At 41.1% G+C, this 21,081-nt stretch overlaps 1 protein-coding gene across 3 annotated transcripts in view; it reads left to right on the top strand.

The window, feature by feature from the left end:
* Positions 1-21,081, top strand: part of LOC121958114 (glutamate receptor ionotropic, kainate 5-like) — a 231,366-nt gene that overhangs the window by 133,524 nt on the left and 76,761 nt on the right. For all 3 annotated transcript variants that reach the window (XM_088090289.1, XM_088090287.1, XM_088090288.1), the window contains one exon: positions 7,621-7,779. In XM_088090289.1, the coding sequence (XP_087946415.1) occupies positions 7,671-7,779 (109 nt within the window). In that variant the 5' untranslated portion in view covers positions 7,621-7,670. The remainder of the gene's footprint in view (positions 1-7,620; positions 7,780-21,081) is intronic.

Raw genomic sequence — 21,081 nt, 5'->3', positions numbered from 1 at the left:
GACGTTCTGTATCTCATGTAGACACGTATGAGCAGCCACCTTTTAAAAGTCACATAGATGCTTGTTGTTGTTGGGTGTTTGTTGACCGCCTTGTTACACTAGGCGGCTTTCCATTTGTGCAGAACTTTAGCGATATTTTTGCAGTGTCGATAAAACCCAATTACAAGACTACTGCATTTCCACTGAGTGATTTTATGCGACTTCAGCTCTCATGATAACACTAAGAAGCACAGAAATGGATGTTGAATTGTAAAGACCATACTTTGGCTAAAATGACCATGACTATTCCTTATTGATTCTTCTCCATTACGGTGTAGTAGCTTATTATTATTATTTTATATAGTTTGTAAAGCAAAATTCCATTACTTTTCCAAAACTTTTAGGGTAAATTTATTTTTACAGAACTTTTTTCAATTCTGGAAATTTCTATTTGCAGTTCCATGACTTTTCCATGTTTTTCATCATCGTACAAACTCTACCTTCTGACGTAAAACAGACTCTAAATTGTGGTAGATTTCATGAGAAAATACAACAAAATTTCTTTGGCTAAACCCTTTTTTAATTTTTTTTAATCTATCACTCTTGTATCATGTTGTTTCCTGTTCACCGCAGGTCATCTGTTTTTTTTTTTAAATTTTATTTCTTCCTTATATAAAGGAATCAAACCCCCCCCCTGCTGTTTTTGAAGGCAGAAATGTGTCGCGTGTCAGCGGCTAAATGAGGGGATTACCATGTCATTATAGTGGTTTGAGTCAGCAACACTCGGCGCTTCATGATGCCGCCGCTGCAAAACAAAATCTCCTTATCCCCTGAAGGGAGAGAAAGCTAATATCCTATATTTAGGTGAGCATTAAGGGCCATTACCCAACAGACAAAGTGCTTTATCCGGAGCGTTCCTCTTTTGTTGGGTGGGAGCCTTTTTTTCCTCCATTATTGCATCTGAAACGAGGTGGGGGAGATATCATCCTTCACATCAGAAATGCTCACAGCCAGCTCTGATGGTTCCACTTTTGTCTGAACGAGATGAACTAACAGCGGGTCAGGCGTGCAGCAGGGGAGTCAAATTTACGATATTACCTCTAACGCTGGCGCTGTGATGGTGAAGCTGCGAGAGGAAGGGGAGAAAGAGAGTTTAGGGTTTTTTGAAGATTAAAGGCGTGTTTTCTAACCTTTGTGTTCAATGATGTCTCCATGTTGACCGAAGCGGCTTCACTTGAGTTTTATATGCTGGAGATCCTTTTGTCCTGCTGAGCTAAATCTCTAAAGCTGTTCTTCTTCAGGGATTTCTGTTGACTGGTGTAGCAGTGAGAGCCAAAACATAAAGTGTGTGATGTTTATGTAGTGCAGTAAAGTCAGGCCCTGCTGGTCGGGCTGATGGATCGAAGAACCGACTCTGATGTTTAGTCAATCATTTATTTCTCGTACGAAGTCATACAAGGTACAAATCCAGTAAAAAGCGATCCGCTTCTTCAATTTGAGCACTATAATTTCGTCGTTTTATGCGTCTTCTTACATTGCTGGCTGCTTTAGAAGGGTCCATGTTTCGGGACGATTGTGGTAATCCATGGTTTCTTGCTGTGGAATAATTTAACTGTAGTTTAGGGTTGAATTGGTTCTGTTGATTTACAGAATAAATCCACCACAGACTCTGAATTTATTGACGTCATCGCTGATGTCCGCAGGTGTCCTGGTTTGTGCTACAGACCAGCTCATTCTCATGCTGAAGTCATCAAATATCAGCGCTTTGTCAGCGATTTACGCATCACCGACACCAAAAGCCACTTTTCATGGCGGTATGATATATGTGATATATTTGATCAGATTTTTTTAACTGGACTTGATTGACAAAAAACTCAAATTAGCAGCTTTCTGTACATTCTGTGTCAGAAAAAAAAAATCCTTAATTTAGTTTCTAAAATCTTACAGTAGAGTCTAATTTAAAGTGACTCTGTAGTTGACACCCAGATGAGGAAGCAAAAATTTAAAATGCTCTTTCACCTCGGACAGTGAGGTTTCCAGGAACGACATACAGAAGTCATGTGACCACTGAGAGTTTTAGGAGTCAGTAGAGAATATACGTGACGAGGCAGTTCATGTCAAATGGCCTTATCAAGAAAAGTGTGCCAGACAAACTGCAGGGATCTGTGCGCAATCCAGAATTAGAGACAAATGGCAGCGCGGCATGGTACACTGAATTTAACATTTTCAAGCAAGATGAATTTGCATGCATGTATAAAATGTCATCGTAATCAATTGCAGACAAAAGCATTGCTTGAACCCATTTTCTCTTAATACCAAAACAGAAACAGCATTTGTTTCTGCATTAGAAATACAAAGTCACCCTTTGCTTTTTTTGTAAGACACTGATATGCCGTTTAAAAGACAGATCCACTCCACCAGGACTTCATTCCCTCTGGACACAGTTATAAACTACCCGTGTGCAGAAGGCCCTGTTTTAGTAACAGCCACCATGCGAGCTCTCAATAAGTAATGCTTCTTTTTATTATGGGATTTCAGTGGTGGAGGTGAGTTAAATGCCACTGCATTTTTTGTCTCTTGTGTTTGTACTCTGTCTTACCTGTCTGCACTTTGAATGCAACTGTTTGGAAAGAATGTCCTCTTTGTGGACAAATAAACTATGAGATTGTCTTCTAAAAGAAAAACAAGTATTTGTAAGGGAAGACTTGTTCAGTCACCTTCTCACTTCAAAATAACAATCTGATGTTAATCGTCAACTGTCTGCTTTGACATTGAAAAGCAGACTGTTTTGGTTTTTGTCAGGATTTAGTACAAGTCTCAGTTCACATAGATTCCTTTAACCACGTTAAAAGCAGCTCCTTAATCAGAACTACAAAAAATAGTGCCGCATAAAAAATGAAATTTTGTATTTACAACATTGCAAAACACCGGATAATATATTTGTAAAGTTACTGAATTCGGTGACGTTCGACTGCCTGGGAAACCAGTGCGTTCTCATTCCAAACTCGTCCAATAGCTCAGCTCTGTCGGTGCTTAAGTGCAAAACGCCAAAAGGCAGCGTTTTTGGTTGTTTTTGCCGACTTTTGTGTACACAAGGATCGTTCTTACAACGTTATCAAATGAATGCAGACTTTTTTCTTTAAATGCAAAGAAGAGACTTTTCTGTTTTTTGTAGGGTTGTTCTCATCTAAACTTGGTCTCAACCTAACCATCCATGCCGTTGTTGCCTAAACACAACCATGTGTGACGTCACCTTGTGCATTTGTTGACATCGTGGAAGCAGCAGATGCAGAAGGATACCTGACTCAGACGATGGTATCACAGACGATGTCTGACTCATGGGGATCCCTGCTCTGTTGTCTTGCTGCGTTTCTGCACCAACAAACACATCTCAGGCTTCTTCTCCTCACTCTCTCCATCATGCACACACATCGCCTCGTGTGTCCTCAGGAATACTTGTTTGGTCTGTAGTTGCCGCCGCTCTGACCCTCGCCGTCTTCACTTGTAAAGCCGATGAACCACGACTTTAAAGCCTCCTGCTCCGCTTCACTCGCTGTAAGTCGCTGCGAATGAGTGTCAGCTAAATGCCTCCAATGTAAAATGAGATGGGATTGAAAGCAGTTAATAGAGTTGAGGCTGTGATTAGCCTCAGAGCCGCTGCAGTGAACTGCGGTGGCGGTTGGTATCAGCGGGGTCCCGCCGGCTCTGTTTGCTAGCTGACATGATAGCACTTCCTGCAGGAAAGACCCTAATTAATTGTTATCATCATTTGTTTATTTCTGCCTGCAGCCATTTCTCATTTCCTGTCTCAGCTCACCATCACGTCTCTTTCTGCCCAATTTTCTGTCACTCATATCGCTGCCTTCATATTCTTTGCTTTCTTTTTTCCCCCCACATCTCTCAGTCTCTTCCCCTCCTCAGTTTGTCCTTCGCTCTTCATGTCTTGTTTTCCATCTCACTGTCTCGGAGGATCTCCATCTCTTTCTTTCTCCTCCTCAGATGAATTCGCTCACTCTGTTGGCGGGGTTGTTGCCAAACAGCAGGTTGTTTTGAAGGTTCATTTTGGAGGTACGGCTGCGCAGGAGTCCACGAATAGTCTCTTTTGGCTTCTTAAAAAGTCAATGTTATTTTCAGTTTGCAAACTTGATGAGCTGAAAAGGAACTTTAGAGTTGAAGGTTTAAACATGAGACAAACACTGTAAGAGACAGACTTTTGTCTTCTTTATTGAGGATTTTCAGACTGCATTTAGCCCTGGAGCTACATTCACCTTTTGTCCACAGGGGTCTATGAGGATCCCTGAGTGTCCATCGATTTGGACTACAAAGTTAGAAACTTCAGTCGATCCCTTATGCAATATTTTCCTAAGCTGAGGGTTTTATCAAGCAGTGTTGCAAAAAGCCTCTTAGGCTGTCTCATTGCCTAGGTGTTTCAATGAAGGCTTTCTCAGTAGTTACTGTCATAATAAAGCACATGTGCTCTTTAGTCACCATGGTTACGGTCATATTGCACACACTCGTGTCGCTCTGCACACAAAATGGGCTTTTCAAAATGTTAATATTATTATCTGTTATTATCTGCTTTGGTCATGACAGCCTAGAACATGTCAATGATTAGCAGCAACATTGATCTTTATACATAATTATTTTTGCACAGTGTCAGACTCATACCGCTCTGCACACAAAATGCGCTTTTCTAAATCAGTCTATAAAAAAATAATATACATTAATGTGACTACTTTCATTGAGTTTATCTTTTTAACCAACATCAGTCCTAATCATAAAAGTCAAATATTTATTCATTTTCTGAATTTTAGCCCTTTAAATGCCAGGTTTTTGTCATAATGCCTCTATGTTTTTAGATGAAAAAAAAAAGAATTATTGTGAATATACTATATGCTTTTTTAAATTTTTTGTTACATTTTTATTATCATGGCTTGGGATAAGTCAGTCATTCACAGCAACATTGGTTGTGACAGTGCAAAAATGTACAATGGAATAACTAAATCTATATATGAAAGTCACATCACACATTGTTGTAACAGTTCTGTATTGCCGTAGGCAGCGTTGCTGTTTTCAGCACGTCAGGTTTGCACGGGATGTGTGTGAGGTTTCTGCTGCTCCGTAACTGTCTGTTTGTTGTTTGCAGGCTTCAATAAGATCTTTATCGGCTGTTCAGGTGTTTCAGTGTGGATGAAGATCTTGATGATAATGACGTGTAAATGGCAGCGTGTTCACATGTAAACTGTTTACCAGATTAGCTGGCTTAGTGTGGATGTTGTCTGAGAGAAAACAGTGGAGACAGAGACGGACAACATGAGCTTGTGAGGATTAGAGAAAGAAAGGCGGATAGAAAATGTGAAAATGAGAAGGATTGGAGACAGAGATGGGAGAGGAAAAAGAGAGCCAGATGGAGGAAGAGAAAGAAAGACAGAGAAAGCTTGAAAGGAAATATTAGAGAACAAAAGTGTGTGAGCGAGATGAAGAGACGATCACATGTTGCAGAGGGAGGGAGAGATTTAAAATGGCTGAGCGAGGGAGCATGACGAAACGAGTCCAAATCTTCAAAGTAGATTAGAGCGACTGAAGCGAGATTTTTTCATTAGCGGGCGTGTGTGTTTTGCATGTTGCATTTTAGTTCTCAGAGCAACAACACGGTGAGTCTCGACAAACACCCAATGCTGTTCAATCCCATCATGCAACTGCTTCATCTCTCCATCTCCTCGTGGACAGTTGAGTTACGTTTCTCTAATTCCCCCTCTCCCCCTCCGAAAAACACGCTCTTGATTTGTTTAACCCACCCCTCGCTAAATGTTTATCGCCGCCCTGCCAATGAGGCCTCCCGCATGAATTTAAATGAGATTCCCAAATGGAATTTAAATTGGCTCAAGTCGATCGGGACGCGCTCGATGGCGGGAGAGCGAGACGCAAAGTGCAGAGAGATGAAGAGTGAAAGATAAAAGCCTCCAGTGAAAGAGGAAGAGAGAGGGGGACGGCGTGAGGAGACTTTCTGTTAGAATAGATACAGATAATGATGATGAAACTGCTTTTTAAGTGGAATGACTGATAATTATAATACATACTGATCATTATCTGTCCTGTTTCCCAGCTGAATGTTTTGTCCGAATGTGCAAACTGATTTTTCTCTCCTAATTGTGCAAAAAATGTGCTAGAGGGAGACATAATTTTATTGGATGGAACCAAAGGGCCAAGTTTTTCGAGGTTGTAATTTAAGGACAAGGGCCTGGTTGCATAAAAACCCTTAAATTTTCATCTTTGAATGCTTTAGAAAATAAAAAGAAATTGCATAAAATCACCCTAACATTACCTTAGGACGCTGTAAGGCCTGGGTCTTCAATAGTGAGTCTGCAACCCCTAAGAGGTCCTCAGAGTTATTTCAGGGGGGCGCTAACTTGTTGTTTGATAATTTTAAGTTTTTATTAAAACCTCCATTCAGCCCTGTTCAAAATTACCTCCACTGTATTTTCATAAATTCTGATTTAGTTTGTCTCATTTACCATTTTTTTATGCGTCCGTGCCAGCGATTGCACAGGCTGGGGGCATTATGTTTTTTGTGACTTGTGTCTGTCTCATTCTTGTGAATGCCATATCTCAAATTAACCTTGAGGGAATTCCTTCAAATTTGGCACCAACATCCATTTTACATCAAGGATGAAATGATCACTTTGGTTGGTCATTTTGACCCTGCGTCCACTTAAGTCTTTTGAATTTCTTAAATTTGTTAAATTTTTGCACAAACATCTCCCGGCACTCAAAAATTAATTGTTCCGAATTTAATGGTCGAAGGTTAAATGTCACTGTGACCTTCGACCACCAAACCGACTTCAGAAAACACGTTGTTGTTCGTAACACAGAATTTGTACTCTAGTTACGACAAAATTTCACTCAGATGTCTCGTAGGATATACTGATGAAGTGATGGCATTTTATAACCACAAGTCCCCTCAATGTGACATCATAATGTTCTGCAAAAACACTTTTATTTGCATTACTCAGCATCATATCTCAGAAACAGAAGCGGGGGCATTTGGTCAGATACTGAATTGGTGACAAACTGTGCTACTTGGAGAGATGTTCTGCGCTGCCAGGGGAAGATGTGTGTGAGGCATCCACGTTTTCACCAACGTGAACGTAAACTGTAACTAAAACTTGAGTGGACGGAGGCATACAACTACTGAGCAGTAACTGTCACATGTCTCTTAACGTGCGCTGAGTTACGGGGGTGGCGTTCTCCACTTTGAAACTTGGGCTGCAGTCACTGTGGAGATGATATCTTTGTGCAGCATTGCTGTGAACTTTGTCACTATTTCCACATATTTTTATATAATTGTGTGAAACGGTGAACTGATGTGCAGATCTGCAGCTCATGTTTCTGCCTGTTAACTAGGTAACAGTGACAGCTGCTGTGCTGCACTGAGGCGTTGATCCTATCACGTTGTGTTTATAGACTGTCAGCTGTGAGATTCGAATGTGTGAAAAGGTGGTCAGTGGCCATTAGAAGCATTTATAGCAGCTGTTAAATATAACGACTTAAATCAAGACTTAATGTGTAATATGTGAAAGATTATGATCTGCAGTATAATGCGTTATATCTGTAGTAGTAATGAGTCCTCCTGTCCTGCAGGTGGCGGTACAGGCAGCCAGTAGACCATTCTCCATGAGGAGCAGTGGAAGATGCCGGCTCTGCCAGCACTGCTGCTGTCGATTTACGTCGCCGTCCTGCTGCTGACCATGGCACCGCTCTCCTTCAGCCAGGCCAACACCCTCTCTGCCGTCCGCATGGGTGAGTACCGTCACATGACATGAGTGTGAAAGCTGCGAAGTCTGTCTGTCTGAAGTAAAAACTGGTCCTGCCAAATCTAAAGGTTTTTAGTTAAGATTAAACTCCAAAATCAGCTTTGGCAAAGGGATGTTTTGTGTCATCCTTTGATACTAGTAGCAGTTAGCGACTAACTCAAAGAAGAGCAGCAGCTGTAAATGTCCTCAAATTGGAAAAAAAAATGAAATTTGGAAGCTCTTTACCCTCTGGGCAAAGGATGAGATCAGCCGCCATATAACAGAAATGCTAAATTATTGTTACAAACCTTTTTATTGCTTTTCTTTTGCTAGGGCAACAGCTTTGGTCCCTGTTTACTTCCTGTCAGCTACTGCATTATCAAGTTCTCCAACAGGAAAAAAGGGGGACCCATTTAGAATATTTGTGTTGTTACGTTTGAAAATTGTGTTTAGGAAGCACAGCTGATGTTGTATTTCACACTAGAAGCCGATGCTGTTGTGTTAAACATCCTTCCTGTCAAGCCTCTTTTGTTTACACGATGCCAGCATACTGTCTAAAAGCATATACTGGACCTGCGCTTGTATTGGCCATATAGTGCATTCTCTGTTTAAAAAGAACTCCTGCAAAACATTCATAGCTGGTACTTTACATGATGTTAGAAAAAGCTGAATAATTGTGCAAGTCAGACTAAAACCGGACTTTTAAAGTACATGTGAACATGTTGGTGCGACTTAAATCGTATTAAGATAAATTAAGGTAAATTTCTCGAAATCAGACAGCCAGATAATACAATTTAAAGTCATATAAACGCCTCAGTTGGACTTTAACTGAACTCAGCTTCTAGTTGTCATGCCAACGCTCCCTCGGTGGTTAGTTTGTGATTTATGAGGGGCGAAAGGGTGCTGCAAAAAGTGTCAGGCATTTTTTTTAAATGTGAGGAATGAAGAGGGACCTGTATTTTTAATTTTGGTGTAGGTGAGGGACATAATATTTTTAAGGTAGTATTTTATTGGTATTTGCTCCTCTTTGCCTTACACAACAGCTGATGGAGGCAGCGGTAAACCAGTAAATTTGCCGTTCAGTGGAGTTTTAAAATTTTTGATATAACAACTTCAAATCCCTGTCGATAAGAGTTGTTTTATGGCAAGGTAAAGCGGTGAAAATATTCTAAATATAGCGTACACTTAAACCGGATCTCCATTTTTTGAGGAGGCTGAAAACGAATCAGTGAAGGCAGAGTTTGGTCAGTGGTGTTTAACTATGTGTAAGTTATTACAGATCAGCTTTCATTCTTGTGATCTTCAGTCTATATCATAGACTTTATAGATAATTTAGGTTTATAGCAACTAACTGAAAGGGGGCATATCTCCACCTGCTGTGGAGGAGTCGGATGTACTTGCCTCTGTATGAGTCATCCCTGGTGCTTGTATACTGGGACAAAGACAGTACTCCAGTTAAATGGCCTAATTGAGCTACAACCCTTGCTCAACTAAACTGTGCATGAAAACAAGTGTTGCAAGTGTTTACACTACAGTCTACACTACGAGTGTGAAGTTTGACCCATGCGGAGTTCCTCACCTCCACACTGTTGGCCAATCACAGCAGGGAAATGGCGATGGCTGGCTGCTTCAGAATGTCATAAAAATGTATTTGGCGCAGCCTCCAGTCAGGATGATGTAAAAACTTAATTGGAGTCGTACATGAGGTCCTCACTCCACAGCTCCTGGTAGACAGTGTCATTACTTACCCAGAATCCTATTCTCTGTATTATCCTCCTCTCCCTCTCTCTCCTGTTTGATCATGTTAACAGATAAAATCACACACTCCTCCTCTGCAGCTCCTCTATTTTTGAGCGCTCCCCTCTCACTCGTTACTCCTCCGTTTTGTTGTGTTTGTATCACTCTCCTCTTGCGTTTCCTTGTCGTTTTGTTTCTCCTCTCACCACCCACCGCTGTCTCTGTTTGCCATCTTGATTCCTCTCACACTATCTCTTTGCTTTGTTTGTCTTCTTTACGAGCCCCTCGAGGCTTCGCTTTGTCTCCGCCGCTCGCTCGCTCGCTCGCTCAGCGTTTCCATTCCGTCTTCCTCTTCCCTCTTCGTTTTGTTTCCGTCCCAGGTTGGATCATTTGTAAGCGCAAATAAACTCGGCAAAAAACTGGTTCAGGGAGCGTCTCCGTGACTCCCCTCCATGATTAACGGCGAGGCCTGAGCGCCACGCTGCTATCAGCACCTCTTACTGACGTCCTCATCACGCCCCGCAGAGGAAGATTAACTCCAATGAAAGCTGAGACTTAACGCTGGAAGTAAAAGTTCAGCTCTCTCCTCGCAGCAGATAAAGGTTTTATTCCCGTTCATCTCTCGGCCCGATGGCCCTTAGTTAAAATCCCTGTTGCTTCCATCGCACCGGGCTTCGGCAGAACTGGTGGGCACTTACATGCAAACTGCCATGGCAACCGGGTCGCATGGCAATATGTAACAGCTCACCTTTCGCTCTTCCATTATTAACAACTGCGCCACACGCACATTTGTATTTTGTGTGTTACACAGTGTGAAGTGCACACTCGATTCTTTCATGTCTGATGATTACATTTCTACAGTGAAAATTACAGAAGACACACTTTCACCTTCACAGATGATATTATGGAGAAAGACTGACTGAATTACAAAGACTCCAGTCTCACAACTTAATTATTAATAGAGAAATAATAGAAATGAGATCATTTCACACCAAATGAAAAAGACTAATAATGTGTGAGCTCACCTAGCCCTAATTCTAACCCTGCTGATATAAATACATGAATACATATTTTTACATTCTTAACCCTTTCACGGTCACACTAAGAAATGCTTTTGCAAAAAATAAAAAACATTATTGCCCAAAGAATATGTTAACGTATTGCATCAACTTAAGAAAAAAAACTTTTTTCAGTATAGAAAGTGCAAAAGTCAAATCTGAAAATAAGAGTTCATACCATAAACATATACAAATTAATAAACAAAAAAATAGATACAAATAAAATAAATCTAGAAAAAAATCTGTATAAAATATATGGTAAAATAAAACAAATAGTCAATTTAATAAAAATAAAAATAGTATTTGATAGAATTACAGCATGATGAAAACACTAAAATGCATCGTATACAAAAAAAAAAAAAATGCAGTTGGAAAAAGTTAATTGGGTTAGCAGAGGCAGAAGGATACCTAGATTGTAATATGCAAAGCGGAAACATATGATGACTTGAGATGAAAATTTTGTTGGGATTGCTAGTTCATGTACGCGTTAACAGCACTGACCAAGCGGCGATATTTTACGAGTTGGAATGATAACGTGTTGCCAGATGATGTCACCAATGCAAGATGGCAGTGGGTGTATCCTTGATGTTTTGGCTTCATTTTTGAGCAGTGAGTGTAGGAGGAGAAGTGGCATTTATCTTTTTTCCTGCGAAGCACTTTGGGCTGCATGTTTGTATGAAAGGCGCTATATAAATAAAGTTGAGTCGAGATTATATACAGTTCATGGTTAAAATAGGTCGAATATACTTACTCATGTAGACACTTGACAGGAAAGTTGCAGGTTTGACTCATTTTGGAGTATTTTCTTTATGTTTTCAAGTATGAAAACTGAGGTAAACATCTTTGCTGTTTCTGAGAGAAAAGCTTTAAAAAAAAAAGACCAATCAGCTGTCAGTCTGGTGCATTCAGGTGCATGAATGTCTCAATTCAGCCGCATTTCTTTCTTCAGGTGATGGAAGAATCTAATTCAGTTCCACTCCAACACACTCAGCTTTAAACAAATTTTCAAGGTTCGCAATCCAGTGGCTGAGAGAGAAAAAAGGACTGTGTGAAAGTGTTTTTGTCACTCAAGGACTCAGGTCACAGTGGGTAACTGCCAGCAGTCAAATGCTGGTACAGTTCGTCCTGCGGTGGATGATGGGCTGATTTAACTGCTGTGATGGCAGAGAACCAAACATCCGGCTGTTCTTTTAAAAACAGGTACATACACTATTCTTAGAGCTATGAGCTCATTCAGTTTTACACTTTTAGGTTTATGAGTGAATCAGTTGGAAAAGTTTAAAAATCCACGTACGAATGACTGATGAACAATGATACCGAACAATCTCTCCATTTACCGAACAGTAACAACCTGTTTACCTTAACTAAGTTACAAAAATGCATTCTTGTATCAAAGAAGCAAACCTGTGAGCGCCTCAGAAACACATTTCTGAGGACAAAATCTGTATAAAATGTGTCCTCAAGTGTCCCTGAGTGCTTCAGTACCTTGCCGGTCTTATTCCTGGAAGCAAACTCTCCGGAAAAAAAGCAATTATAACCGGCACTTCACACGAGCAGCAATCAAATCACAAAACAAGAATGACTCAGCCGTAATTATCAATCACCTAAGTCTAAGGAGCAGATTCATCGCCGCCACGCTGAGAAGCGACCCAGATGAGATCAGAGACAGTGACTGTAATTAGAGCAACTTTGTGTTTTTGTTGCAGGTCTCCGGCCGAGCCGCCACACCAGCTCGCAGGTCAATAAATCCCGGTCTGATGGCAATTAGTGTTCAGAGGAGCTGATACCAGAAGAGAAACAAACAGGAGTCAGTCTGTGTATTAGAGGGCTGACGGAGAGATCACCTCTGCAGAGACACAGCAGACTGTCGATTCAAAGTCTTTGGTTACACAATCATGAAAAGTTTGCTCAGGAGTGCTTCATGCCTCAAGGAACCTGCCAGCTATATAGGTCAATTCTGCAAGAAGCTCACTACAACTGATATTCACGTTTGTGCAGGACAGGGACCTGTTGTAGTGATTTAAATAGGAGAAGTCAGAAATAGTATAGAAACGACAAAAAGAGCAACAAAGTCTGCGTAGAGTGGTTGGCTGGAGTGGTGTACAGGTCAAACAAAAACTGGACTTTCACCCAGGAGACCACTTTTTCTTTCCCACATAAAGCCCAAAGTCCAGTACTTATGATTTCCATAGGCATATATTTACATACATTCAAAATGTTCTAATTTTTAAGCCATTTTGTCTTGCTTTTATTATTATTATTGTTATTATTATTAATTTTTAAAAAATATTTTGCTCATTTTTAAGGTGATTTTCTTGTACTATTTTTACTAATTTCTCGCAAATGTCTGGGTCATTTGCACTCAAGCTGCTTGTTGCCTTCTTCTCATATTTTTGAAAGAATTAAAGCCTATTCGACCAGGTTTCAAAGGGTTGAGGTATGTGAACGTGTTAACAGGAACATGAAAAATGTCTTGAACTGAATTTCAACAAGACTAAGAATCTAGGAAGCAAAGCTCTGCTCTGAGCTATATACTAACACACTTACACCATGCGCACTTACAACTCACTTCTCTCTAACTCCACATCTCCAGATTTTTTTAACTTTTCTTCATTCCCAAGCATACCGACTCAACTTACTATGTCTCGGCGAACGAGAAATGGAGACTTCACAGAACCACTGGGCTGATGAATACACTCGTTCGTCAGGAAATTGTTACACCGTGTAACTCTTTTTAAAACCACAATTTGCTCTTTCCACCACAGCCGGCGGCACCTATCAGTGATTCCGGCCGTAGTAATAGGATTGCATTACACTGCGGCTGTTCATATCATTGTTTCTGTGCTGCTGCAAAGTGGTGACTTTTTAGAGTTGAAACTCAAAAGAGCATGAAATAAATCTTCGAGTGACATCAGCATGCAGATACTTTCTCCTCCGGCGAGATTTAAAATCAAGTGCATAAATATTGTAGAGGGGTTTAACAATTCAGCGGCATCAGTGTCCTTCAGCTCCTGTTAGAAACCTCCATGAATTATTTCAACTTGTGCTATCAGTCATTCTGAAGGAGTCATTAGCTTACGTTCATCAGTAAATATCTGTGAACTACAGAAGAGCCAGAGTATAAAGGGTAGTTTGTCACCGGAGGACAGCTGTAACATTAATCCTTTAAAAACTAGTTCAAAGTACATTTTTCACATTCAGGGCATGACTCATTTTGTAAGTGAAGATGTCAGTTTTTATTTGAAAAGGCAAATGTCTCATTTTGGAGGAAAACCCAAACTGAATATAAATTTCATACGTTAAGTCGAGGAAACTTGGTTCCCCTCCGTCCGACCTCTGAGTCTGTCAAAGCCACCGGCTGAGTTTTAAAGGTCAGAAACCTGAGGAGACATGCAAAAACACAGAATGAAAAGGTAAAAAATAGTAATGAGAAATGAAGAAGACAGAAGCAGAGAGAAACGCCCCACCAGAGAAATGAGAAGTAAACAAACCCTTCGCTGGCCCGGAGCTTTAATCTGAAGGATTTTACCGTTTGAGGAAAGCGCCAACTTTTTACAAACACACCCTGCGGCTCCACTTTAACAAAGTATCTCTGCTAAATGACTCTCACACTACAACTGCAGGGGTTTGTCTCTGATAGGAATGTTTTCATGATATGACTGAAGAAACCAATTAGGACAATGCTGAGGTAAATGTAAAGCAGAAAAACACATTAAATTGCTGATAACATAAAGAAATGTACAGTAACTTCCCCTCTAAAATGTATAGAAATTATAAAACTTCAACATATTACAGTAATTTCTGACAGCAGATTGTCACCTCTTTTTTTAAAGCCATACAGGAGAATTTGACAATTTCTGTCACTTTGGCAACAATTTTCAAGTTATATATATATATATATATATATATATATATATATATATATATATATATATATATATATATATATATATATATATATATAGCATGTATATTTAAGTGATGATAATTTTCAAGTAATTACATGTATTAAAACTGCTTTGTAGAATTGGTAGAGGTAGAATTGGGACATAGTGTGAACAGTGGCAGCCTGGGAAATGTTTCATAGGGGCGGCCAGATGGCACCACTGAAAATCTTTTATTCATGACTCACTTTTTGGATTCTGATAGGCTGCTGTCGAAGAGACTGCCCCAGCGATGACGTTTTTGTCGTTTTTTTGTTGGTTGACTCAGAGGTTAGCGTCTCCCGCTCCCTCGTTAAAATGACTATGGTGTTTTTCCATCAGATGTTGGATTAAGGCGTTGAGCTTAGACGTGGAAGGTGGCTTTTGGCGTTACACTTGTACACCAAAGCACTGACAGAACGGCGCTATTTGACTTATTCAGGGCTGAAATGTCATTTGTTCTGCAGATATTTTGTCATAAACCAAAGTAGTGGAGATATAATTATGATGGCACCAAATGCAAAGTCAAAGAATTGACAAAGTTATTGGGTCTGTCCTCAGGGGAGCATGAATGTCTGATCCACTTTTTATGAATGTCCTTCCAATAGCTGTTGGGATATTTTTGTCTGAACCAAAGAAATGGACTAACTGCAGCTCCTGGAGCCACACCGCCAGTTAGACTGAATTACCAGACTGAAAAATTGATCCAGATATCATGTGAAATTCCAAAATTATACACATGACAGGACTGAGACACAAAAAAAGAAGAGATAAGAGACAACAGATGTCTCCAAGCTCTCACCTCTCTGTTTACCTGCAGCAACAACTGAATCCTTCAGGGAACAGTTACCCACCACACCGCAGCTCGCCACTTGAACCAAATTTGATGTTGTCATGGCCTGCTTCCAAAAAAAAAAAAATCAATACATGCGGTAAAAACATGGACACAGACTTGTAGACTCTGGGCGATTTGTGCACAGTGGCGTCTTGTTTGCCTCTGAAAGGACACCAGCCACCAGAGGATCGCAGCGCTGTGATTCCGCCCCCGGGCCGACGCAGCGGTGTGTTGTTTTTAGTCTCCATTTGGTCTTGTCTCGTTGAATGTGTCGACCTACCTGCGGCCCCCAGAGTCCAGACTTCCACGCTTGTATCAAAGAATGTCAAATGCATGAAGCTCAGAGGTGGGAAGTGACAAGAAAACCTGTTAGTCAATTTTTTTTTTCTGAAGTTACACGCTGCCTCCAGGGGTAAAATAAAATCAGTCTGCAGAGCTCTGTCTGCCTCGATAAAAGGAGCTTTATCGTTGTTTCTCAGGTTAAATCCAAAACAAAACGCACAGCGTCGGAGGCTCGACTCGCTCTGCAACCTCTTTACACAAATACAAGATGACGTTTCTGCACCGGCGGGCAGGAAGACGGCAGCGAAGGCGTCTCACCGCAAGGGTAAAAAGTGAGGTTGAAACTACATAATTTGATATTAAATTTGAGTGGGGCTTGTTCTACAGCTCAGAGTTGGTAAACGGGGCTGTCAGGAGGTAATTCACAGGATACACAAAGAGAGGAATGAAACTGAGAGAACAACTTTATTACAAAATGCAACAAATGAGGTCGCACGGCTTCATTCAGCGGGGCTGGGGGAAATCACCGTAAATTCTCCTGCTTTTGGAATCTACCGGAGATGTTTTTTTATACTGCGCTTGAATATGATGTCTGGGTGAGGAAAAAGGAGCACCTTTAGAGAAATCACCTTCAGAAAGATTCAGTTGATTGTACAAACAATTGCTCAACAAGTTTTCAAACTTTGTCCCTGTAATAATGCTTTCCCACCAAAATAAGCGTGTGCACGCGGGTTTTTTCAGACATGGGTTGGCCTTTCTGTCAGCTGTGTTTTTGTGTGTGTATGGGGTTGTTGGTGTGTCCATGCGACATCACAGGCAGGCAGGAGAGCAGATTAACAGTGGACGGCAGTAGGAACAGAGGTCTTTGAAAAGTTTTCAGTGGTTTCTTCTATTTCTCTATCCCGTATTTATTCAGTCTCTCCTTTAAACTCAGTGCATATTAATTAGCATCAGTGTTTTAGCTGCTTAGGAGGAGATGGAGGGTAATTAGTGATGGTGCGTCACTGCATCGACGGTCAATGAGCTGAAATAAGAGCCTTTTCACCAGGGTGATGTATTCTCATCAATGCTGATCGGTGCTGGAGGCGATAAAAAACAGTGTCTACTGCAGAGTCATCTGAGGTGTAAATGGCAATCGTGCACATATGCATTGCATTAAAAAGCCACATGTTGGCGGGTGATATTGGGTTTTTTGTGCTGTGGGAATGAGGCATAAGCCAGCCAAACGAACTCAGGCCCGTCTGAAACCAACCAGGATTTCATGGGGGGTGGTCTGAGTGCCGTTTGCTTCAAGTCCGCAATGCAGTTTGCTTAACTTGTGCACTGTGAACACAAAATGCTCCAGGTCGCCTTTGCCTCTTGCCATTGTATTTTAGCTCCACAGATCACATGCTTTTCTCACTGGGATGCTTGGAAAATCCAAAATGGCCAAACCATGTCCACTTGTAACGCTAGCACGGAGAAGGATGAGGGATATGGCCATATCGTGCCCTTAACACGGCGTTGACGGACCCAGTGGAATGTAGCCGTCAGTCGTCTTTCAAATGAACCTAAAATATGAACTGAGTCCTTTTTCTGTTTCTCCACTTTAAGACGACCGAGTTTGGTTGTTTCAAAAAAGACTACGTGTGGAAATACCCTGAATGGATGATAGTAACTCAAACCTGTTCTCCTCCTCTCTCCCTCCTTCTGTCTCTCGATGGTTAAATGTTAATGAGCTGGTAACAAAGATGGCCGCTCAGCACTTCTCACATTACTGAAAACTCCCAACAAGACAAGAGAGTGGCTTCTCTCCAGAAACTTTCAGGACAGAGTTCAAGTGTTTGAACCTTTGTGATTACTTCTCCTCAGCTCCTCCTGTGTGTGTGTGTGTGTGTGTGTGTGTGTGTGTGTGTGTGTGTGTGTGTGTGTGTGTGTGTGTGTGTGTGTGTGTGTGTGTGTGTGTGTGTGTGTGTGTGTGTGTGTGTGTGTGGTCGCAGTGACCCAGAGAAGCAGATATAGAGTAAACAGAGATAGTGTCTGAACACGGCTGAGGCTCCTGAAGAAGACTCTTTATCTTTATCTCCCTTCTCATCTTCATCCTCTCCCTCCTCCTCTCCCTCCCTCTGAGCACCGGGCATGCTGGGAAGATACTGAGCTCTACCTCGCTGTCTGTTTGGGATCCAACAAGTGTCGTCCTTTAACATTTAGACATTTTTTTAATTTTACTCTTTTATTTCTTTCCTACATTTCATAAGGAAATAACAATTACATGCCAATATGTTCCAGTTCCACCATATAAGTTTCGAGTGTGTTACGTGAAGATCCAGGCGGTGTGACAAGTTATCTGATATTTATCAGCAAGTTCATCATCACAGGTCGATTCTCCAGAGAAACAGCTACGTATCATATCGCTTTTGCTGCTGGGATTCACACATGCTTCATTCCTTCATTTTCTATAAGAGGTGTGTGTGTGTGTGTGTGTGTGTGTGTGAGAGAGAGAGAGAGAACTATCTGGGTCAAATAATGCAAGTCAGCTTCGATGACGCTCCATTTTTCAGCCAGTGTGTGTTGAACTTTTAGTGTGGACTTTTAATAATTAAGGGTTGTAGAGAATTGATATCAACCTGCAGGCTATTTTTCTTCTGTTTTTCCATTTCTGGCTCTGCTTAAAGTTCAGTTCACACAAATTAAAACGAACTAGTTCACATCATAGTTCACAATTTGAATTTTGAACAAAGTTCACAGTCCCAAAAGATGAACCAGTTAAAGTTCATTTTTTTCCTTAAAAAAAAAAAATCATAATCATTCCCTTGCAGATGTTCCCCAAAACTTTCCTCTCATACCACCCATGTGTATCATATCAACATTTCTAAAGTGACAGCGTATGTGAGCTGATTTTATGGTCGGGAGGTGGAAGGGATGGTGGATGGCGTGACACAGAGGCGAGCCGCCTTCAGAGCTGCAGATCACTGTTTGAGACCAACAAACAAAACCAGTTGTGTTTTAATGACCACCTATAGTTTTTCCAGCTGCTTTTTATGCACCAAACGTTGCAACCTGTCACTGTTTTCCTCCAGCAAGGATACGTCGTTGGTGCATCACCAAGCTTTGATTTACACCAAAACATGGATTTGAAACTTCTTTTGCCTAAACTTAACCGTGTAAACCAAAGCATTGTTAACATGTAAAGTTTCAACATATCAGCTACATAACAAAGCATATGACTAATTGTTTACGATATGGGGGTTGGCATGAGTGGCCCAAAAATCAGGTAAAAAATGAGCTAAAATTCTAGTGTTTACTAGGCTTTACTCATATCAGCAGTGTTTTCGGAGCTCTGACCTGAAACAGGATGCAGCAAATCCCCAGTGTCAAAGTCCTGAACTTTTCTAATCAGCTATTCACTTTGACTCGTGTAAACCTCTGTTTGGTGCAAGATCATCACTTTCTTGGACTGAAAAAAACAACAGCAGTGAACATCATTCAGACATGTAGACGTAATTATTCCGAAAGACTTGGAGGTCTGAAACACAGATCCTCATTTGCCTGTTAAACAATGACTGATACGACTTCCTTGTGTTCCTGTGTTACCGCTCCACCATCTGGCTCTCTTTGTGTTTCCCCAAATTGTAGAAACCCACAACAGTCCTTTTGAGGAAGAACACGATAAATCGCCTCCGAGTTCGCCCTGAGAGGCGTTAATTATTTAAGGCACACAAATCAAATCCCGAACAAACCCCAGCAGCAGCAGCCGCAGACTTTCTGCTTGTTACCGAGTCTCAGCAGCATATTCACTTTGATTTTCGGTCTTGTTGTGCCGGCGTCTTTTACTCTGCAGCCTTGCAGCTCAGTGTCCACCCAAACAGGGAAGAAAGGAAGGGTGTATTACACTGCAAAAAAAATCCATCTTAAAGCTCGTAATCAAGTCATGAGCCTGGGAGTCTTTCTCCTTTTCCTCTGTGTTTAAACAAGAGAGAATCTCATCTGGTGCTCTGATCAGGGCGCAGCGGCAGCCATTATTTACCTCCTGGTATTAAAATGTGATCTTCCTCTGGAAACACTTTCCATAGACTGAACTACCTGATTGCTCTCTCCTGCGCCTCCATCTGCTATCTGTGAGCGTTCTCTTTGTTTGCATTCTGCCATCACACAGTCGCATTTTTCAGCGCGCTCAGTGTGCAAAGCAGGCGAGTCAGCGGGGAGGTGGAGACAGAAATAAACATGGCAGGTGTTACTGTACACAGCCACCAGGTACTCTTTCTTTACCACTTGTAGTAGGAAGAAATAGAAAAGATGATGAGTGGCTTTTACTCGCCTCAGCTGTTGCGAACGGCTTCTTGTTGAAATCTGAGCTCGAGTATCAAATCTATTTTTGGTACGTCGTCTTGCTGCTGGTGATGTTTTCTCTTTTTCACACTCTGTACAGGTTGTTTCACCTGGCTGACATCCAATCACAGTTGTCCCATTTTCATCTGTAGCAGAAGGCAATTTGTATCTGGATTATTACTAATCTCATCACACCTTTTACATTTACGCCTGGCGTTTGCGTATGTTCTCGTGCTCTGCAGTGACGCACGTGAGTATAATATACAGTGATGAGATGCAACCATGGTCCTGACTCTGGGATTCAAGGATTAGTTTGGATGAATGTTCAATAACATTTCATACTAAAGGTTATTGCAGAGGTGGGAGTGAGTCACACATGTACAAGTTACAAACAAGGATGTATTTAAGTGTTGGACAGATGGTATCTTCATAAAACTGTGCTGTCTCTGCTTTAGAAAGATGCAAATACTTTTGAAATTTGTGCTACTTGACCAGAGAAAACACAGAAAATGGACTGTGGCATTCACTTTTGCTCAAGAAGTAAAAAACCTACAAGTCCCAAATGCACGGTGCTGTACCTGACCAATAGATACTCTCACTAGTATAGGTGACGTCATGGAGCTTGGTCATTTTGACATGAAAAACAACACAGCGTCACAAACCGTCTGACAGTATTCTGAGAGAGCTCTTGATTTAGCCTAAAAATTTCTAGCAAGATGTTGTGGCCCAGGATTGATTTAGGAAAGTTCCTAACTCTAAGCAAGGAAGGGACAGAAACTTTTGTCTTGGTGAGGAGATGTGTTTTACCCTGTCGCTATGTATGATGCATGTTTTTAACAGATGTGATTGGTTGTCACAGACAGGCCCTTTTGTGAGTACTTTAGGAAAGTATTTGCCAATGCAGTAGCAGAATCTTGGTTAATATTTCATGAACACTTTTAGTTTTATAGTTTGATGAGTTTGGTCGGAGTTTGTAGGAGAAAGAGAGGGAGAGGGGCGGCTCTCTCTCTCTCCAAATAGTATCAGTTTGCTACGTCTGGATAGAAAGTAGGGCCTCCTGTGAGCTGGCATCTCATTTCTTTCTACACCAACACTTTTCAGAAAATTTGATTTACTCATCTTCCAAAAGAAGCATCCTAAACTGCTCTTATTTGTGCCCCCAAAAA

The sequence above is a fragment of the Plectropomus leopardus genome, chromosome 17 (assembly GCF_026936395.1).
Source record: "Plectropomus leopardus strain MGB_pleo_1.0 chromosome 17, ASM2693639v1, whole genome shotgun sequence".
NCBI classification, from domain to species: Eukaryota; Metazoa; Chordata; class Actinopteri; order Perciformes; family Serranidae; genus Plectropomus; species Plectropomus leopardus.
Note: the sequence above shows the minus strand (reverse complement) of the source record. Positions and strands in the feature narration are given on the sequence as shown.